Source organism: Haliaeetus leucocephalus, unplaced genomic scaffold, assembly GCF_000737465.1.
Source record: "Haliaeetus leucocephalus isolate CR32 unplaced genomic scaffold, Haliaeetus_leucocephalus-4.0 Scaffold395, whole genome shotgun sequence".
In the NCBI taxonomy this organism is placed as follows: domain Eukaryota; kingdom Metazoa; phylum Chordata; class Aves; order Accipitriformes; family Accipitridae; genus Haliaeetus; species Haliaeetus leucocephalus.
In genome coordinates this window covers 1,629,774-1,652,665 of record NW_010972831.1, presented here as the reverse complement: position 1 = coordinate 1,652,665, position 22,892 = coordinate 1,629,774, and the positions used below count along the sequence as shown (strand labels likewise).

At 39.4% G+C, this 22,892-nt stretch overlaps 1 protein-coding gene across 1 annotated transcript in view; it reads right to left on the bottom strand.

Annotated features, from left to right (window-relative positions):
- The window catches only part of CUX1 (cut-like homeobox 1), a 204,359-nt gene extending 184,238 nt beyond the window's left edge, over positions 1 to 20,121 (bottom strand). The window contains exons 1-2 of the mRNA XM_010573901.1: positions 19,975 to 20,121; positions 12,062 to 12,172 (exon numbers count right to left, since the gene is read on the bottom strand). Of these exons, the coding sequence (XP_010572203.1) occupies positions 12,062 to 12,172; positions 19,975 to 20,121 (258 nt within the window). The remainder of the gene's footprint in view (positions 1 to 12,061; positions 12,173 to 19,974) is intronic.
- Between the last annotated feature and the right edge of the window lie 2,771 nt (positions 20,122 to 22,892).

The following is a 22,892-nucleotide window of genomic DNA, read 5'->3' as shown; positions in this document are numbered from 1 at the left end:
AACTGAAAGTACATTTTAAACTGGCTTATTGCTTTATCAAGCATTAATTGAAGAACTACTTCAACCAGTTACCCAACTTTTTTTTTTTTCATTAAGAATGTCTTCCCTTTCCCAACAAAGCAGCACTTCATTTCTTTATTATTGCCCTTATTTTAACTGCGTGCATGAACCAAGTGCGCTCTAGGCAGTAATATGTGTTGTTTGCAGTAAGATGGCATGGTTTAAATGCATATCGCACTTGGGGAGTGCAGCACAGCTGCAGTGTGCTGTTGTCCGCATTCAACTCTTGATTTTAAGCCAAGTTTCAGCACTCACATGATTGATAATATTACTGATCTCATCAGCATCCCCTCCCGTCAAGTCTGCAGTCAGGCTGCTGATGGACCCTGCTCACGCGGGACACCAGCTGCTCTGCGCCGTGAAACGTCCCCGCTGAGGGCACAGCACGAGGAGAAGAACAGAACAGCAAGGAGAGAAATTGTGCCAAAACAGAATTAACTTTTACTGTTGTCTGTTCTTCCTTTTTAGCTAGAAACGTGTTTTGTCTGTATCTCTAACATAGAAGAGAATTGTATTTCAAGAATCTGAGCATTTTTCTTCCTTTGCTTCTCATAGACGCGGCCCAGGAACTGCCCCCACACACTGCCTGTCATCGAGACCTTTGTCCGCTCACAAGAACCAACTGCACAGCTGATTTTTGCTAGAAAGCAAGAGTGGATTGCTACAGAGTGCCAAAGAGATGTGCAAATCTGATCTGAGTTCCTCCAGCTGAGCACTGCCTAGCCCAGGAAAGCTCTGCAAAGCTTGCACAGGGAGCAATGGATAGTGTTTCAAGACGGTCAGACGATTTTGGTATTCTGATGGGCACTGCAGCGATGCAGGGTAACCTGGCTCCTGCCAAGGTGATGCAGGCGATTGCAGCCCCAAGCCCACCTCCAGCTTCTTGTTTTCACCGCAAACCTAGTGCTTCTTACATGCCCGCTCCAGTTCTTCAGCTGCTCATCAGCAGGAGTTAGAAGCAAAGAGGATAATCGGCAACAGGTTAATTTGTCTGATTAAGCCTTCAGAGATCTGGCATTTCGAACTTGCACTACAGCACGGTTCCCGAAGCCGTGCTCAGCCAGCCAGCTTGAAAGGAAGCCGCATGCTTCTGACGGCCAAGGGTAGCAGCCGGGGAACACATTAAGCCGCATTTGAAACCCATGGTCATACCAGCAGACTTAGCAAAGCAACACTGCAGGTGTAGACATGCCCTAAAGTGCACTGAAAGTGCGTTAGAGTTCAGCTCTTCAGTGCTCAAATCGCTTCTGACAAACAGGACTGAGAACTCTTAACACATTCGGGCATTTTTAAAAAAGCACTCCCAGCACTGTCTTGCACTAAATGAAAGCTTCGGTTTAAAATGAGCTTTTAAAACTCCAGAATATTTACACATCCCTCTTCTCACGGAACAGCTCATTTATCAGCATTCAGCCTATACACAAGAATTTCTTTTGTGATATCCTGCCCATTAAAAGGTCCCCGATGCCCGCCCCGTGGTCAGACAAACTAACTGACAAACCTGACAAACACTTCATAATACTTCAAAGCACGGTTATTTACCCAGTAGGAAACAAAACACACAGAAAACCACAGTAGAAGTTTTTACAAGATGCAATGCTGGTGGATCTACGTTAGCCAATTCAACAAACCGGACTGCTTTTATTTATGAAGTGAAGCAGCTGAGATTTTTCATTGCCTCCTGTACTTCAGAGAATCACAAGAAAAGGTAGGAAACCATTTTTAGGCAGAAGGGCATGTGCTCCTGCTGGTCCTTAACAGCCTTAATCTTTAAGAGTAATAATGAACTGATCCTCCAACTGTGTAATCTGCTGTAGACACTGGCCCGTGTATAACTCCTATGTTAGGGTAAGCATCCAAGATCAGCAAAGCGCACACATAAAGCTAATTTCCAACTCAGTGGACCAGTCAGCCCCATCTTTACTGCTGAACACCGGTCTAGTGCTGCTGCTTCCGATAAAAACTTTTTTTTAAAAAGTCAGTGTATGTTCAATAGATAAATAACCACCTTTGTACTTAAAAAATGCAGAAATATAGCCATAAATAAGCATTAGTGCTTCAAAAATTGTGAAACCACAGTTTTATGGTTTTAAACAGAGACAAGGTGGAATCATGAATGGTAGCAATGTATTTCAGATGAAAGCTTTCAAGCAGATGAGAAATAGTTACAGGAGTTGGAACCTGAGTAACTACAGTTGCATTAAATTATTCCATCTGCAAGTCCATTAAAAATTGTTAATGGTTTTGTATGGCTTTTATATTTATTGGGTGGGTTTATTCCTGTGTGAGTCATACATATTTATTACCAGGGTCCAGATAATGGTTATTAATAAAACTTCTTTTATTTGCATACTGTCTTGATGCTGGCCTAAGTATTTACAACTTGACTATAAAATAAAAGAATCTTCAAAAATTATAAATAGCACCAGGAATGCATCACAACTTTACTTTTTGTACTTTATTACTTTTTTGGTGGTTTAGTTTTGTTTTTTCAAAAATGGAAAAAAACAACCTAGTAAACCCATTTCTTTTTTTCAAGTCTAAAAAGCACTAATTCTTTCAAAGCTTTAAAGCACAATTTGTGTTGAGGAAGTAAGAGGAAATCCAAAGCTAAAGCAAGCTAGTTTTTATAATTAAGAAAATACATATATTTCTACACATAATTATGAACAGTAACAAAAGCTCAGTATTAAAATAGGTTCACCAAATCCCTGGAATTGTGCCTGCCAACTAAAACACCTACTATGAATTTAGTAATGGGTTATGCAAACATAAATTACAAGGCCAGACATTTTAAAAGGAAAAAAAGTTGATTTATTCTCACATTGGAGACACGGCAGGATAGAAGCACAATTTCATTTTTCCATATATTCATCAACACTGCAGATGTGTTAATGCAAAAAGAATTCTAAAATAAAAATGACTCTCAACTCCTCTAATTCTCATATGTCATTTAATTTACTTAAAAATGGTTACCAGGAAGCTTTCTTTTTTGTTTTTTTTGGTGTTTTTTGTTTTAAGCAAGTAAAACATTCTCAAAATTTCTGGAAGAAAATAAGTTTCAAGAGCATTTTCCAAACATTTCTCCCCCTAAAAATTTACCTCAAGACTCCATCCAAAATTGACCATAAAAGAGCAGTACTGCAGAAAGTTGGGCTATTTGGTTTTGGTTTTTTAATAGAAAAGCTTACAGCTATAATCTGTAACCTAGTCGTTTTGTTTGTGAGCATTTTCACTCAACATATTAATCGTTTCTGCTCTTGTTTCAAGCAGATCCAACTTCTCACTTATCCAAAGTCAGAGCAATGAAAAGAATCTCTTGTAACTGGTAACTATTATTAAAAGAGTTATTCATGACAACATAATAATTTTAATGAGAAAAACATGTTCCTTTAATTACACCTGAATGACTTTGAGGTGGTCCAGCCGATGAACTGAAGTAGGTTTACAGCATATTTGTTCACAAAGTAAAAAGGAAAAGTACTAATTGAAGATGTTTAATTATTTCTTCTTTTGGTAAATACACACAGGAAGGAAGAGCAGGTATCTTGCTTGCCTGTTATTTTTATAAATTGAATCTTGAAAATAAGTCAAACTATTGTTCAAAGAGCTTAAAGCAATGAACTTCAGACTTGCTTTGAGAATACTCAGTCTTATCTCTGTGTGATCTATATGTAAATTTCCAGTTTTACACTTACCTTTCAGAAACATAACACAGAACCTAAGAATGGCTGTTAATTGTCGGTAGCATAGTGAGAAACATCTCAGCTATTTAATCTAAATAAATTGAAATATTTTCCCTTAAAAAACAGTCTATGATGCATTCGGTAAATCATGTTACTAGTCTTAATGCACATTTATTTAAACTACAGCTGTTCTTCAGGAGGAAGGATGATAAATGCCCTGTAAGATCAAGTTCTTTCCTTCAAGTTCTAACCTTGAAAATGTTCTCCTCTTAGATCTCCACACCCCAATCTTCCCCCTACCCCAGTCACTTGCTCTGGCCAGCTTCCAAATGGGTCAACAGTGAAAAGTTTAAGCAAACGCAAGTACAACTTAAGAAAAACAATTTGCTTTTCATTGTTTCATTTCTAGTGACAGGAGAAATTCATAGTAGCATTGAATGTTTAACAAGAGAGATTGATCTGTAAGTATTTGCTTACAAGTATGTCCCTTTGTAAACTTCAGTAATACCAAAAATATCCCCTATTCTCCTTTTCTGCAATGGAAAATACAGCACCCTTGACATTACTGAACTCTAATACCTGCAACTGATGTTGCTAGAAGAAAAATGCATTCTTCAGCTGTCAAGCATGTTTAACCAGAAAAATGCTTAAATAAAATAAATCTAAATTACTAAGAGCAAGTGACTTCAGAGTAATTAATTTCTTCAGCTACTCTAACGTGTTCAGTTGAATCAGGTGTGTCTCCCTCTTGAATATTTTTGGAACTTTTGAATAGTAATCACCCATATATTTTCAGATTTATAAAAAGACTTTTGAGGTAAATGTGTTGTAGAAAATTGATTTAAGGATATTTTTAAAGCAAATGGAGACAGAGACAGTAACTCATAGTGTCCTAGATCATGTGGTTTCAGCAAAATGCTTCAAATTAAACTTCTCTGCCTAGTAACATACAATGCACCACCATTACTTCTGCAGGTCAAGGGAATTATTTTCCTAGATTTCAGACCTTTACAAATGCTGTTGTACAGCTACACAGTTATCCATGAAATCCTACATACCAATAATCCCCAAAATATGGACTCATTTTGTAAAAGGACCTTCTCAAGTCCAGTTATCTCAAAATAAGTTCTACAGATTCTGCAACTCAACAGTCTGCTACCCACCTACAGCCTTTGCTGCCACCTTTTCCCTGCTGAGAAAAGCAAAAATTGCTTGCTTTTGGAAAACAAACCACAATTGAAGTTTTACTGAACCCAGGACACCAGTTCAATCAACAAACTGACCCAGTGTTTAGGGGGATTAGGGGGAATATTCACAACTATATTGCAACACAGAAAAATTAGGCAGGTACACCAGATAAAGGCTTACATGTTAAAAAGGTTTGTTCCCGGCTTGGATTTGCTGTTCCTCAATGCACTGAGCTATAGCAAGAATCACTGCGATTACTAAGTACTGTGTGCACAGCAAACAGCAGGGGAGATGCCATCTGCCAGAGATTCTGGCTTAGCTTTTTGTGGGTGATAAAGACAATTTAAAAAAAAAATTAATAATATCTAGTAATTATAGTGTTGAGAACGGTCAACGTGCAGAAAAATGGAGGTCAGTTTTATGAGAATCCTAGAAAAACACAACTGTGAATTATAATTCTTTTATTGTTCCCTCACTTCCAATAAAGTGAAAAGGCAGCAAGAGATCATAATACAGAAAAGCATGTCAGAAACACTGATGTTTTTCCTATTACAATTAGAACATGCTAAAGGCAAATATGTATTAAATAATGACAACAAAATTATTGAGAACTCATGAATAAGGGACCTCCAGGATAAGGTTAGATCTGATTTAACCTAACTGACTCCACAATACTAGTTTTTAGATTACATATTAAGACATGGGGCTATATTATATTATTTTTGTGCAAAAAGTCACATAATAATAATATACTTCTTCATTTAGCTTTTGAAAGAACAAGCCCATGTAGTACAAATTATCATAAACATAATTTACCTTCCAAACAGAACCTCTTCAAAAAATGGTAATATTCAATAAAAACATTGAAAGGGAGGCCATGGCACCCAAATATCATCATCTTAAAAGAGAGGCATTCATCTCAGTTCCAAACCTGCAAGGTAAGTCATACTTCTCTGTTCTTATAATTCTGGTTTTTACGGAAGGAAATGGTGATCTTTTAATTCAATAAGGAGAGTATCCTATGTATTTAACATTCTGCTAATGTTTTAAATATATGAAGAATCTTAAAAATACAAAACAATTTTATAATAGAATTAAATATTGATAATTGCATTCGAGTCATACAAATTAACAGAAAAAATTCTTTTTGAATAAGCTGCTTCACAGCAAATTCATTTCTTCTTCACAAAAATCTCTTATTCTCTCCTTTTCAAAGTCATGGGAAAGAGAAAGAAGGGAGAACTTAAGCAGCGTTTTTCTTCCTCATCTTTTTCCTGAAATAATTTTTAAGTCAGGAAATATATAGAAAGGTGGTATTTCTTTTTATTCCCTACCATGCACTGAGACATTTACTATTTACAAATTGTATTGACTGCACTTAGTTGTATTATGCTAGCTAATTTTTACATAAAAATGTCATGTATGTTCTTCCATATTCAGGCCACTAAATTAACAGGATTCCTGTATGTTCCTGGTGAAGGGCAGGAAGGAAGATCCACACACTATGTACTCTCAGGCACACAGGGAAAGTAAATTAAAAAATGGAGGGGGGGGGGGGGGGGGGGGGGGAAAGGGGGGCAAAGGGCAAAAAAAAAAAAAAAAAGGTAGAACAACCCAGCTCTAGATGGCAGCAAATCAGTATTCACCCCTATGTACACAGACACTGAGAGCATCAACTATTTTCAAACAGACTGTATATTTTCAGTAGTTTTTCTAGGCATGTTATTATTTTCATTTAGTTACACAGGCTAGACCAAAGTTGACTGTGCAAAGTCATTAGGAATCAAGCACAATTCACAACCAACAATTAGTAAGATACCCCTCTCATTTTAAGAGCTAATCTAACCAGCAGAATTAATTTATTTTTTTAAGCTTAATTTGATTATCTTTTGCTGTAGAGACTGGATAATTCAATAGAATGATCCAGAAACAGTGGAACTAAGAATTTATGAATTTTAAATTTTGAAAAATTGAGCCCTTGCATAATAACTGTGTTCACTTCCTTTAGTTAGTTATGACTTGCAATTACAAAGGTATTTTTGTAAAAAAACATGGATCTTAAAAACATGCATCACCCTAGTATGCAACCTCATGAATAAAACTATTACTTTTGTAACAAAAAATTCTACAGACTCATCTTCCTTTCCCTTTTGCAGCAGTGGCACTGCAGAAACATAACTGAGTAGGACGGGGACGATGGTGATAGTTCAGGTAACGGGGGCAACACCGAAAGCCAGGCAGATAAACGTCACTGATTAGAGATCAGCGAAGGCAGCGCAGAACTGATGGTGCAAAATGATACCCACAGTGTAAATGCACTGAAAGTGGCTGTAGCAACTTCTGTTAACACAGGCGCGCGCGCGAGCTCACAGGAGTACACACAACAGCGCAGCACTGGATGCTCCTCAGTGGCAACGTCGCTGTCACGCTGCAGCACTGATTTATAAAAGTGCTTGGGGTCAGCAGGCTGCCACGTCCATTCTGTCGGTGTTAAGATATGCTATTCATATGCTCATTTAGTTTGTTTTCTGGCACCTTCCAATATTCCATTTTCCAGGGCATTTTAAAGCTATTTATTGGAGAAATACTTATGCTGCCTATGTCTATTTATAAAGGTCCTCCCATGTCCTTCCATGACTCTGCGAATCCAATCTTTAATCTGCTTTACAAAATACAGATGTCAATTTGAGCATTCAAAGGTAATCTTGACTTTCTAAATCTCACCAACAGAGTACATTTGCAACCTAGAAATAGTAAAGGGCAAGAGCAGTGAGGAATCATCGGTTCAACTTACCATCAGGGAAAAAAAAACAGCAACCAAAGTAACAAGCTCACAGGGCAAGCTCTTATATCCAAATATATGCTTTATGCAGGTGCCTCCCATTTGCCTGATTTTGCAGAGCTCATGCTCTCACATTAGAAAACTCACATTAGTATTTTACTTCCCAAGAGCAGCTGGCCCAGGCCTCTCAGGCTGGTCTTTTCTCTTGTGCCCAGTTTAGTGACCCATGTTTCAGGTGAGACTGGTAATAACCAGCATAGCTCAGCATTATCTAGTTTACATGGCTGAATCATAAAGGAAAGCAATGGAGAGTTATGGGTTAAACAGGCTTAAGTATTATTGTCTTCCCTCTCCATGAGTATTTAACAATTATGTATTACTTATTTACAAAGTCTAGGCTTACTCAGTTATTTGTTTTCTGATATTTTTCACTACTTTTGTTGACTAGCTTAGACATATGCACCACTGGAAGTTTCAGATGAGCTTTTCAATGTTTAAAATGGAAACAGGTAAGCAAAAAGTAGTTACTCAACTAGGAATCTGGGTAGAAACGAAGGCAAAGTTATCAACATTAGGAAGTAACTTCCCTTTGTGCCAAAAAGTATTAACCTATGCAACTGAAATTATTTAGAGACTGAAAATAAAAATAAATTCTCAAAGCTGGTCATTCAAACATTTGCTTATTCACACCAGAATCGGCATATGAGGACATGATGAATTAGACCAAGAACTTCACAGAGGTTAAAATACCCCAAAAGTATCACAGTTAGTCACAATAGTTCAGGAATTATCACTGTAAGAAAATAACCATCTGATGCAGGGTGGCAATTCACATGATATATTTCAAGATGTCCTCCAAGTAACAGTCATGTAAAATTGATGTTTCAAGTAATCTCCTGACCACTCTCAGCCTTCCAGACTAGCTGCTCAGGATGAAACAAATTGAGACTGAAAATACCCCAAAACATCTATAAGCAGCAGGTCTGATATGACCTCTTAAAAGCTGTGAAGAGGTAAAAAGTATTTTTGCAATAACATGAATTAAGAATCCTTTCTAAAAGTTTCTGCAGGTAACAACCACCACCGAACTTTCTGTTCTCATAAGGCTCCCAAACATGAGATACTTCTTCCCAGAGTCATCTCCCAGTATGCCAAGTCAGAAACAGTATTTTAACATTTTTAAATACCAAAAGCCCTAGAGTCATTCCTATAAACATGAAAATATTCTATTTCTTTTGCAGCAATCTGATAATTTGCAAGGAAGGCAGAAATGACCCAAACAGATCTGTCACATTTTTTAAAGAAAGAAGAAACAGAAGTATCCTCAACTTCATTAGTAATTTTTCAAATCCTTTTCTGCTACATAGGAGATTGCTTTCAAGCAGACATTATGGAAAGTCTAGAGGACATCCCAGACACCAATGGACAGGAAAGTCAAGACAATCGACACTTGCCTCCTTATTTATGGTGAGACTGGCTACAGCAGAAGAAAAGAGGTGCTGGAACAGGCTAAACCACTTCTGCACTGACAGGGATGCATGCAGAATGAAAAAGAAAATGGAAAGTAGATTTCTGAAACAAACTGTCACATTTAACAATTCCATCTTTGTGGTTTGGGTTTTTTTCTATACCAAGAAAGTTGCTACTTCATTGTGGAAATTTAAATTAAGCTGTATGCTGGGTTATTTATCTGAAGAACGGTTCTGCATGCAAGCTGGTTTTCTACGACAGACCTCTTTTGTTTTTAAAAAGAGGATGTTTGATGTTTTAGTAACATAAATGTATCAGTCTGGAAATGCCAGTGGCTCACTGTGTGTTTCCTGTCCACCTCCAGGATGTTTTCACTGTATTGAGTAGATTTTTCAGACAAAGTTGCAGTTTTGGAAAAATTCAGGTCCAGTAGTTAATAATCCTCCCTTCTAATTTTCAACTGTTTTCCAAAACTGTCTCAGCTTTGAAAAGTATTCATAGACTTCCCTTCTTTTGGGGGAGTGCAGAAAACAGCTGAAGGGGAACACACAGTGCACAAGCTTAAATGTCTGTGTGAAGAGGAATAGCAGTGAAGTTTTCCAAGAAGGACAGCTGGACACTGCGCCACTCGGTTTTTGTCTCTGACACACCCACGCCTGCCACACCAAGCACTGGGACAGGAGAGGGTGGCCCTATCAGACCTTCGACATCTGAGCTACTGCCTCCATGCCTCTGGGAGCAATAACTGCGTATCAAGTCTGGTACAGCTGGCTATTATTACAGTTCGGATACTTTCTTCAAATTCTTTGATCCCATTTCCATTCTTTAATTCTGTCAGAGAAAGTAGAAGAGGAGTTAGGTTCTGTTGCTATTCAGAAAAAAAGCTGCAGAAAGAGCATCACAGCAGAGAAGACAGAGAAAGAAAGAATATAAAAAAATCCACCCAAGCTTATAAAGGAATGTGGTTTCATAGGAGTCCCAGGACAAAAGATGAGGATGTAGAATCTAGCAGAGATCCAAATTTCCCCAAACACTAGGGATGTTCAGAGCCATTATTTTGAACCTAGTCCCTAAACGAATAAAACACCTTCCATATAATATTTTGGAAGAGAATAGAGGCTACAGAATTATATTTTGTAAAATTATATTTAAAGCCTTACCATCAAATAATTTAACTTTCCTATCTTGCTCACTGGGAAGAACTAACTGCATATCGTTTGCCACTATATCTCTTGAAGTAACTACACAGAGTATATAATTTTCCTCTGTGCATCCAACTCCCGCTGAGTTACCAAGGCCCTCTCACAATGTACTTAAAAAGTGCAGTGTTGGTTGGTTGTTTTTTTTTGGTTTGGTTTTTTTTGTTTCTCCCCACAGTAACCTTCTGCTCCATAAAAATAAAATTGGCCTAAAGAAATCATCCTGAAACACAACTGTAAATATGCTATCAGCTAGGAGCTGGCAGCTATAGCCACATTCTGAAGAATCTGTCATTTTCCTTATAGGAAAAAAAGGCAGGCAGCAGGAAACTCAATTCTTGTAGAATTAACTTAAGCTTCTAGCAAACAATTTGAAGATGTGGCCCCAGAAGTCTATATATTTTCTGGATTTTGTACAGTTTCCTATACCCTCCACATTTTTTCACTTCTCTCCTTCCTCTTCTGCTTCCCAATAGTTTGCCCACTCCTGCAAAGGGAATCAACTCATTCCTCACCCTCTCAGAGCTACTGCACTCACTCTCCATATTCTTTCGCTCGTTTTTAAAAGTTCTGTCCTTCAGAGCTCCAGTCGCCAAGTTTTCTCTTCTTCAGAGAACTGGTTTCTGCCCCATAAAGCCTCCTCAGGGCATCAGTTAATCACTCCCCCTTTCCCATAAGTCACTCCTGCTCCAACATTCTCTTTCCTCTCTCTGGGTCAGACCCTCCAGCATCTCTCCCTCTGTACCAAGAGGAAGCAAAGCAGCATCTGCTGCTTTAGAAGCAGCAGTAAGGGTTAGAAAAGCTGCCTGCTGCTTCTCTCCCAAGAATATACTTCGAAGGAACCAATGCTTATGTATCGGTTATCCAGAACAGGCTTTGAAACCCTGGAACATTCCTAGATGAACAGATTGCTGGCAATCATCGGGGGAAAAAAAACACAAAACAAACAAACAAGCCCTACACATTGCTATGCATTCATTAGTTAACAAAATGGGTTTATACGCATTTTCGATTTAACTATGCATACATGTACACAGACACACACTGCACATGCTAACATGAGCATGGAAGAGTTTAAATAGTCCCAGCTTCCTACACACAATATTCACCTTTCCAAAGTTTGCCTAGCATCGGTCCTGACACCTTTTACACACCACCTGCTGCCTGCGATGCACGTCCTCCAAGTGGAGTTTTCTAAAGAGCTCAGCACTGACCTTGTTGCACTTCCAGTGAAATCAACAGCAAAATTTAATTTGATTTTTGATGGAAAAATGAGCATCTTTGAAGTTATGCCCTTGATATAGATTTATTTAGGCAGCAAAATGTCACTTTCTACATCCAAGTGCTAAGAGAGTTTGGATTAGCGAAGAAGAAGGTTTTTTGCAATTCTCCAGGTTTTACACTATTACAAAATTTAGAGCAAGCCTATTTGAAGGCTAATGCTCATACTTCCTCTAAAAACATCAATTCATATTTCATTATTTACAGAATGCAAAAGCCGCCTGATGAGAAAGCCATCAAAGGTAAGCGGTCTTAGTTCAGATGGTGGACTTAGCAATACATACAAGAAAATTATGGAAACAAACCATTAGGGGAAAAAAAAAACCCGTTGCATAGGCCTAATACCATATACTACTGCAATAAACTCAACAGACTGAAATAGCTTTTCTCCTTACCTCTGGAGTGTTTTTCTTGAACTCGCGACTTTGCTCAATAAGTTTTTTCCTAGACTGCTCACTTTCATCTTGCCGGTTAGCCAATATTGTTGCTGTGGCATCGAGCTCTCTCTGTCAAGAAAAACAAAACAACAACAAAAAAAAAGGAACTACAGTCAGAGCTCTGTTTCTCACAGAAATAAACATAAAAGCTCATAGGTACATCATGTCATTTGGAATATCGAGATGGCTGGACTACAGCACTACAGAACAAAGCACCAAGCTTCCAGAAATTGAACCTCCTGAGTAACCAAATGAAGTTCTACAACTTTTTTGATGCCATCTTGCAACCAAAATATCACCATTTTTCTCAAAAGCATTCACAGTTTTACCACAACTTTACATAGGATATAGCAGCAGTGGCATGCAATACACACCTCCTAATAATTTCCCAAATCCAGTGAAGATTACAGGTGTCAGACATGTTCAAGCCAGGTTTATTTTCACCTGCCTGGTTTTTAAAGATACTGGATTTTCCCTTTTTTAGTTACTCTATGAAAAAAAATTCTGATTAACTCAAGTACTGGTTAACCTTATACTTCAGCCTAGACTGGTTATGCTTCAGTCAGTCTTAATTTCAAATTACATACTGTATATAATTCTATACCGCCACTGCAATGCTCTTTTTCCATTTAAGTCTTCCCTTATTTGAATACAAAATTATCTTTTCCTGCTATTGGAATCTATTCCTCTAAAATTATTAGCAGGTATCTCCTTTTCCTCCCCAAAACATATCTATTTTTAATCATCTGATGAGTACCATATTATCTTCCAACAGTCTCTACTAGACTGAAGTACAGGCTTAGCCTACAGACTGTTGCCCAGCTTCCTCCAAGAGTGTTATCCCCATCCCAGTTTCTTTACTCAGTGCTCTGCTTCCAAGTGTCACCATAATAGATTGAATGGGTCACTTATCAGCACATAAACCAATAATACTCAATCTTCCATGTCAGTTTATTCCTTTTCTGCAGTATTTCCATGTAACATGAAAAAAATAAAGGCCAAATCCTCAACTCAGCTATGTACATCACTCCCCAAGTCACTTGCAGTTATAACCAAAAATTCATAAAAGGCATTTGGCACTGTTTCCCCCCCTTATTAATTTGAAAGAAGAAAAACCTGGCTATGAGAAAGAAGTTCATGAAAAGTGAGAACAACATGCTAGACCAAGACATAAAGCAGGTCTCCTCTGTGGCTATCTTCATCACATCACTCTGCCAACATGCCTCTGATGTGTGTGCAAACAACCCAATATTCTCCACCAGAAAACCTGCCGCGCCACTGGCATTTGTTCATAACTCAACAACCTGTAATGGACCAGACCAAAAAAACAAGCCTGGGACCTCCTGTTGGGTCTAATTCCAGATCCCCAGTAGGTGGTCAAGTCACTGACCAAGTCATCTCTTGATACCACCACACACAAAAAACACGGTAAAAGTAAAGCAGATTTGGTTACTACTAGATGGTTAGCATAAAAACTTTACCGTGCATTGGGTCATATATACTTCCCAATGGAACCGGGCACCCGGTATGGGGAAACAGAATCAGAAAACAAAAGATTTGCCTCTTCCTATTTTTGCAGAGGTGTTGGAAATAGCAACAGACAGCAGGTTCCTACATGACACCTGCTAAAATCCCTGTTCTGCAAGTTTTAAAAAAGTACAGGACTAGCAGATAAAAACTAAAAGGTAAGTCAGCTCCTGATTTTTTTACTAGATACTCTGTGGAAAAGCCTGATTCCAAATTCTTAGTTACATTATGAATGGTTAAATTCTGTAACTTTGAATGACTGGATGGACGTACATGTGTTTTACATGACTCCACAGTTTGACCTCTGGAGGGGAGAAAAAAAACCAAAAAAGTGCCTTCTGCAGTTTCCAACTCAAAAGGATCAATACTTCCCCCCCCCCGCCTTTAGGTTTATTACCACAAAACTAAGATACTTTTTTTTTCTCCCTAATAAATATATGGACTGTGGTTATCTTAATCCTTGGAAATAAGCTAAATATGACAAATGGATTTGAAGCTAGGCAGCATGCTGCAGCCAGTGACCTAAATATTGTCACTGCAATGCTTAAAAACCCCTCTATTTCTGACTTTGAAGAAAAAAATGGCAATATGTCCACCAGATCTTGGTTTGGAATTCTGTAACATATGTGAAATCTATTGCAGAAAAGTGGGAAATACTTAACAGTTGGATAAACCACATTTGAAATTCATCCCAGCTAAGTTTATGCAAGAAAAAAGAGCAACAGAAACCAATGTGGTTAAGCAGTACTATAAAGAGCAATATAACGGCTAAGCAGAAGGCTTTTAAAAAATATAAACAATCTGGTACGGCCAGCAACTTGGAAAACTATATTTAAAAAGGAAGCACACATTTAAAGCAAAGCAAAGAAAACACAAATCATGAAGTAAGATGGAATTTCAGTAGACCAAGGAATCAAATGTTTTGTTTTACAATATAGAGTGCTACAAAGCAACTTTACATATGAAAAAGTAGACTTTTAAAGACCTGTACTTCCAAGTTTAGAGACAAGAAAGAAACAGAACTAATTAAAAAAAAAATTTCATATTTTGTGCTATTATGAAGAGAAGTGTCAGGTGGCAAGTGAAGAATAACCTTCTTGCCCTCACTGCTTGATTGATAACCACTGCTACGATGCATTTACTAAGGGCACCTTCACATTACTTTCAAAATTCCTTCTGGGACAGGTTTGGTAATTTCTCACTGAAAAACTTTTCCTTATATGACATCTCAGGTACAGACATCACCAAGAAGAAATGCCAGCATGCAACTACACTGAACTGTTTTGACACTGTGGGCTGAAGCCCACAAGCTCAAGATCTTGCCTAGTATTTATGAACAGCAGATACAGTAAGATGCAACTCCAGCTGAGGAACAGTAGATATCTAGCCCCTGTATACAAGATACTAAATCTTCAAGCTATGTCATAGTTAATAAGCCCCAAATCAAAACTATTTGAAAAATCACTGGTTTTTTTCTTCCTTATTTGATCTCAAGAGTGTACAATCCAAGTTTCATTTATTTAAACCTAATAAACTATATAGCATTACAACCCACAAGCATTATTAACAGCAGATTTTTCATACTTTTGTGACTTAATCTCATGAGATACCCCAATTTTTGTAAAAATTCAACATGGCCAAAGCATTATTTCTGCAAGCAAGCATGTATTAAGGAGTAAGTAGTATTAACTTGGAGATTTCAAACCTGAATACTGTATAACACTCAAAGGTATACATGCTTCCCAAGCTTTGCAACCACTCTCTAAGTAAATATTAAGTAAAAGGAGATGTAATACTGTACAGAAAGAAGCATACTGGGGAGTCCTTTACAGTGTAACAAATACAGGAGATCATGTCTCAGTATCATTCTCCACACCTTTGAAATCAAAAAGGTTCCAATGAAAAGCAAACAGAAACCAGGGCTCAAAGGTGTTGCAATGGTGACCTGACTACAGAAAGGATTCAAAGCCTGGAAGCTTTAGTTCCACTGATTCAACACTGGGTAATAAACTTTCTGGCCAAAAATAGCCACCATTCAATCGTCCCTGCGCAAAAAGTGAGTCACTACTTGGAGCACATTTTAAGAGAGAACAAGCAAGACCATTATCTTTCCCCTTGCCCCCAAGTCCCATCAATTTAGGGCAGGCACAGTTCACACTGCTTAAGCCGTAGATAACTAAAGAACTCTCTCCAGGGTTTCTACCTTGACCCATTTCAACAAATTTATTGGGGGTGGGAGGGAGGCAGTGGGAAGAGAGGAGAGTCTTAAGTGCTGGAGTCATTAAAAGCAAGTCTCAGAAAACAAACATTAAAAGGTTTCTTTCATGCAATATTGTGCTGGTTTCTTCATAGTAGCTGGTATAGCGCTATGTTTTGGATTGGTGCTGGAAACAGTATTGATAACAGCAGTGCTCACACAGAGCCAAGGCCTTTTCTGCTCCTCACCCCACGGCACCAGTGAGGAGGCTGCAGGGGGGCACAAGAATTTGGGAGGGGACACAGCCAGGACAGCTGACCCAAACTGACCAAAGGGATACCCCAGACCATATGATGTCATGCCAGTATACAAAGCTGGGGAAAGGAGGAAGGGGAGACCTTCGGAGTGATGACATTTTGTCTTCCCAAGTCACCATTACACGTGATGGAGCCCTGCTTTCCTGGAGATGGCTGAACACCCTCGGCCGATGGGAAGTGGTGAATTAATTCCTTGGTTTGCTTTACTTGCATGTGGCTTTTGCTTTACCTATTAAACTGCCTTTATCTCAACCCACGAGTATTCTCACTTTTACTCTTCTGATTCTCTCCCCATCCAACTGGAAGGGAGTGAGTGAGCAGCTGTGTGGGGCTTAGTTGCTGGCTGGGGTTAAACCACAAGTATAAAAAAAAACCCAACAAAAAACCAACTCTAAAACTAGGAGGGTCGATCTGCTGTCCACCGTAACAACAATCAACTTGAAGTGAACTTATCTTCCTTTAATGCAAGTATTTCCAGCCTCTTTTAGGCTCCCCAGAAGCCGTCCCTCTTCATTCTGCCTCTGTCACCCCTGTGCCACAGACCGTGATGGCATGGCTGCGCAGGGGGCCACAACAGGAAAGCAAGCCTGCTAAAAACACATCCCACCTTTCCCCTCCTAATTTTTGTTGCACTGAATCAGTTCCCTATTCAGGCCCCCTCTGCAGCTACAAGGTGTTGCATCATTACAAAAGGGAGGTGGGAAAACACAGCTGGAGCAAGGGGGGGCTGGTGGAATCCCCTTTTTCAGCACCAACCTGCAATTAGGGTGACCCCAAGTAATTACGAAACTCCAGCTTCACTGAAGGCGAGTTTCAAGGTTGTTTTCTTTTACGGCTGACAAGTCTTTCTCTACAAGATGCATACCTTGATAATCACCTAGCCAGCAGGTCTGCACCACTCTTGACAGGGATGGTTTAGCACACTGGAGTCCTCCTTCCCTTTTTACAACAGCAAGCTTCAAACCAGCTTCAAACCTGAGCCCTGCGAGCGGCTGGCTGGCATGTCTCAAAGTTGAGTCCCACGGGGTCTCAAAAAACTACTCACTTGGGAAAATGATTCTAGAAAGAAGTTGGGCTTTCTTGGATATTTATGAAGTCTCTGTTCCCCCATCCAGAAGGTGGAAGAAAATCAAACTGTAAAAGCAAAGAGAACCCCACGGTGCCGAGGCTGCACACTCCTGCGCTGCTCTGCTTATGTGACTGAAACTGGACTAAAAAGAATTTGTGTGAAAAGCAAAGCCAGGGCAAGAAGAGCACCCTCTGCTTTATGGACATTGCAGAAAGAAACAGGGGATAAGCAAAAAGGATACAAAGGGAATGTGAATTTGCGAGCGTGATGGTGGGAAAGGTGTATATGACTCTGTGATATAGCTCTGTCACCAGGAGGGAAGAGAGACAACAGCAAAATTAGACTCATCACCTCTGGTCTGAAAAGGTGTGACAGAGGCAGAGACTGTGCAGGTCCCCATCCCCTTCCAGCAGCAAGAGATGGGCCCTGAGCAAAGCTGCCCAAACACGACGGGGTTAGGGACAGACACTCACTACACTTCTCCATAGCCGTGCTTCCTTCTCATTCAAAGTAGTGTGAATGGAATAAATAATACAAACCAGTGTTTCCCCATGCTCTAGCCAAACCCATTCATACGTCGAGCTCTCACTGATACCCTCCTCTGCCCTAACACTCACCGTGGATGATCCTGCACCTCAGACACCCATTTCTAACAGCTATGGCCACTGCCCTGACACAGGTATTTCAGGACCCAAGAAACGAAGACACTTCAGCATTCCAATCCCCACAAAAGCTCCTCTAACATAATCTATCATAACTAGTATTCAGTCTCTGCTTAGAACCAGTATTCCTAGGTTTCACATGGAAAAAGTTATAAAAAGCTGTAATAATCATCTGCAAGTACTGCAATGTAACTATATCCCAAGATTTTGTTATTCTCCCATTTTAAAATGCTTAATCCCTGCTGTGTTTACCACAAAGCTCTTACACTGGAGCAAGAAACATATATCACAACTTTAAGGCTGATTTTTTTCTGGTAGACTTCTAGTCATGGACACAATGCCTAGGCTATGCCTTCAAAAGCCTTAAGCTTGGCTGCAGATGTTAATGGCACATTTTCACCATAAACCTCGTTTTACTTACTACAAAGATAGACACAAATCACAACTGCACGTAGATTGGGAGTTTTCTACCAGTAAATGTAGTAGTAACCATTTCCCCTGAAATCTTGTTTCTGTGTATGTAAGGTATTTCCCTTTATCATCACTTCAATCAGTTACCCAGTCTACATGATAATCTGCTACTGAAAGGAGTTTTCAGTAGTCTCATTTTTGTTTTCATCCTCTCTCAGGATTGCATTTGTCAGATCTATCAAACCTCTAAACGTAGCGTCTTGCAAGTTTTAATTTCCTGTTAAAGGAAAATTTCTTGGTGCAACGATGACACCAATGTAGAAGTGTCTGGCACAACTCGGCATATGCACAGGCTACTCGTCTTGGGAAAATTTTACATTTTCCCTAACTGATATATTAGACAGTCTACCCTTGAATCTTAAAACCCCCATAGTTTTCAGCTGTTCAGAAGCCTACGTACTGATTGCATATGTATTTCAGAAATATTTCAGAAATTATAAACTGCTTTGCAAGCTTGATGTGTTTCTCTGGAAAAACAAATAAGACATGCTCACTTCATAAAGCTCTAGATTATGACCAGGGAAGTAACCACAAAGCTGACACTGGGAATTTTTGTTAATGTCTATTTTGACTGCAAAAAGCAAGCACCGATTCCAATCTGAAAGCACTCAGAAAGGTAAAACATATTGTAAAAATGCAACAATGGAAGAAGTTTCTTTTCTGTAAAATGAGATCGTGTATGCCTCGCTGTAAAGTCCCTTTTTAACACAAGCAAAAGGAAAGATCAGACAGTTCAATGAGAGTGCAACACCTCAAGAACCACAGTTCCCTTGCTTTACAAATCAGCAGTGAATGACGAACAAATAACAAAGCAGAGACCAGAATACTTGCATTTTACACTTCTGGGGGGAAAAAAAAAAATAAAACCAAAACCCATAAGCATTAAACAAAACACCTTCCTTAAGAAGCATTTTGCCATTTGGCAAACTGATGCAACTACCTTTCACACACAGAGTTAGTTAGGAAATTTCAATAAACACATTTTATTTCCGCGTACTGAAGTAATTCGACTCCAAGTAAGTTTTTAAACAAGCTTTAACTGGAACAAATTTTGTGCTCTATGCAATGCTTTTGGACAGTGAGTCAACGTGTGGTGGCCACCGCATAAAGCAAAGGGAGAACAAAACCAGAGGTGCTGATATGTAGCTATCAGTAAGGTACCCTAACCAACAGGCTTTTAAAAAAAAAATAAAAGGAAAACATAAAAAAAAGTTTTTTGTGGCTTTGTCTGTTCACAATAACACCAGCCGCTACCACAAACGTAGGGAAAGCCTATCAAAAAATCTTGCAAGAGAGGAAAGCTAGTACTGGCTTTTCAAAATGAGCTACTATCAACATAAACCAGCCGCACAAGTATCTACACCAGCAACAAATGCACTACAAGTGCAGACCCAGAGCCAACACAATTATGCCTGTCTTTTCTTCTACACCTTGAATTCAAAACTTTTTAGAAAATGCAAAGAACGGGAGACTTTCCAGAGCTATAAAGACCTTAAAGCCAAAGGTCTGTATTTAACAAGCTTTTCCTCTCACTCAGGAAAATAATGAAGCATTGCCTATTTGTTCCAAAAGGCAGTTTTCACCTTCCAGCATTATTTATTCCCTCTTTCCACCCTCCTCAAAACCACATGCATACAGGGCTGAAGAATGCCTTCACAAGCCCCGATGAGCAGCACCCGCGCTGGGTCCACACCACCGGTGACAGTGGCACCACGCTGGGTATGCAGGGATGCGCTCTGACTTCTCTCCAGAAACGGAGTTCGGGTTTCACTCATAGCGTCCTCAACCCTAACCCCAAAGCGTCTCTCCTCCTCTTCATGTTCCTCAGCTTCTACACCAGACTGTTAGTCATCTCTGCCTTCGTTCCCATCAGGTCTACTCTAACCTCATCGCTACCGCACAGCAGTAAGCATTTGCCTCAAGTGTTGGACAAGCTAAAAACCAGCTGGAAGGGGTCACCCAGACCCCAGCAGCACTTGCTGCTCTCCGCATCTCTCCAGTTCTGCTCCTCTCCAAGCCTTCTTTAAAGGTGCTCTGACACAGATGCTCTACTACCCGTGCCGCAGTCTCTACAGCGCTGTGAAACCATCAGCTTCCATTACCTCACCCAAAGACCTTGCAGTTTGGTTTCAATACGTGGCAAAAAAATCTGTCAGCAAACCTATTCCATCAGTCACTTAACACTCTGCTAGGTTCTGCATTTCAGTTCTTTACACTTTTAAAGGACATAAATTTCCCAAAAAATAAATGCAAGCGTTTGCTGGGGAGAGGGCTGCCTTATTTTTGAAAACGCAGCACGTCCACAACCAGCCTGCTGCAGCTCCCATCCCGGTGGGGTACTGCTTACAACTTCACTGACTTCCCACACATTAATTTTCACACTCTTCCACTTAAAAGCAAAAGTTCAAACTAGTTGCTTCAATAGCTACAACAGAAGAGGCCAAAAAGTAATGAATTAATTTAAACGTTGCTGCAGTGAAGCTTCCCAGAAGATAGGATTTCAGACAGATAACGAGCGTACAGCACAGAGCAGCAAGCGTTGCTCCAACTCGGAGCAATCTGCTCACCCATCGTCTCCTGGCCACGCAGTAAGTCACATTACAACCGTGTAAACTCCTGCTTCCCTGCCCTATGCAGCTGATGGCTTTCTACATGTTAAAGTTAAGTTAGCTAATCACGTACACGCTGGTTAATTACTTGGAAAAAAAACCCAAAAAATGCCTCAGCTTAATATTTGTGACTTTCATAGCAGCTACAGGGTGGTGGGGAATCAAACTACATCTTCTTCTGCCAAGTAAAATACATTATGGGAAACCAAAGGAAACCCACTTGCTTGCAAAGACTTTGCCTCGGCAAGACACAAAGTAAAATACTCCTGTTTGACCTTCTATCTTGTTAGTTGATCAAAAGCTGACCAAGATGCAACGCCAGCAGCCATACTCACCATAACTCTTACCACACTACAGCAGCCAAATTACCCCTTCTTTTAAGTGGCAACAGAGAACGCAATAACCACACTGTCGAGATCCCAGCACGCCGGGTCCCACTCGGGCCACGCTGCCCTTCCCGCTCCCCTCCGCTTCGGTCACTGCCGACGGGAGCGCAGCAGGTCGGTCCCCTTCACAGCCCTCCCTGCATCCACGCCAGCGACAGCCACTGGAATAGCTGCACGTGGGAAGGACAGCGAAGGGAAAAACAACAGGCTAATCGCGTTTCTGAAACCAGCACATCATTAGGTTTTAGCTAGGAGGTGCACAGCATCCATGCCCTGTAAACCACATTTCTTTGTAGGCAATTTGTAAAAGAGCTTTGGCCCTTAAAAAAAAAAAAAAAAGGCACAATTAACTGATGAGCAATTACAAACTACTTAATGCACTATTCTTATCATTTGTTTCAAGCCACTAATGCAGCAGCCACTGTGTTCAGGTGGAAAGGGATTAGGCTGCCATTTTGTAACAAAACACTGTCACTAACTTCAGCTAATGTCTTACTTCCAAGTAAGATCAGATTCATGAGTTACATTAAATAATTCTTTTGACTATAGATCAAAGCAAAATGTAGTCTTGAAAGAGTGGTTTAAATAACAAAAGTTCAACCCTTTAACTAAGCTCTGTTACATCATTTAAAGTATTTAGTTACTCCCCTTTTCAGCCTAAGCTTTGCTAGTAAATGAAGCATGACCATGCTTTAAGGCAAGACACATACTGTAACACAGACCAGGATTTATAACTTGCTATACAGTTTGCCACCAATAAATCAATAATACATATACACACACAGTTTTGTTTCAGTGCGAATTCTGGGAACTTACTGCTTTAAAAAAATAAACTTAAGCTTTTTTGTTTTGTTTTTATTCTAAACGAAAACAAACTCGTTGCTCTCATTTTATTTAACTTCACCCAAATCCTAACTACACTGTCATTTAGAACAAAAATTTACAATTATTTTTCCTTTGACAACATGTGTTATTAATTTTTAGGGTTTTTTAACATGGTTAACCATTACACAGACCAACTGAACATGCTGAAGTCCATCACAATCACTCAATAATCTTTCAGTCTCCAAATGCAATCACCAATCTGAAAGCTACTTAAGCTGTTTCCTAACATTCGGACATAAAATATTTACCAACAGAAGTATAAATACATACTGAAAAAGCAACCTAAAAATACTTTTAAAACCACATTCCAACAAAGTAATTCCTTGAGGGATGGGAACAAATTACCATGGGCTTGAACTAACACACCACCTCAAGTTTCACTCCCTTCTCATGTTTTTGGGCATTGCAGAAGTGGTATAATAGATGCATACACTATCCTGTCATATGTATGACAAACATGGTTTGGAAAGATAGGGCTAGTCTTAACTTGGAATTTCTTGGTACTAGGTTAAAAACCTTAACAACAGGCACGTGCACCGCGGAAAACCTACAAAATACATCTTGAAAATGATGTCCAGCGACTCCCCTCTCGCAGGCTTAATTTCACCTGCCCTTTCTACTGCTGACCAAGGGACATGTTTAAATGCCGACACGCTCCTTCACTGA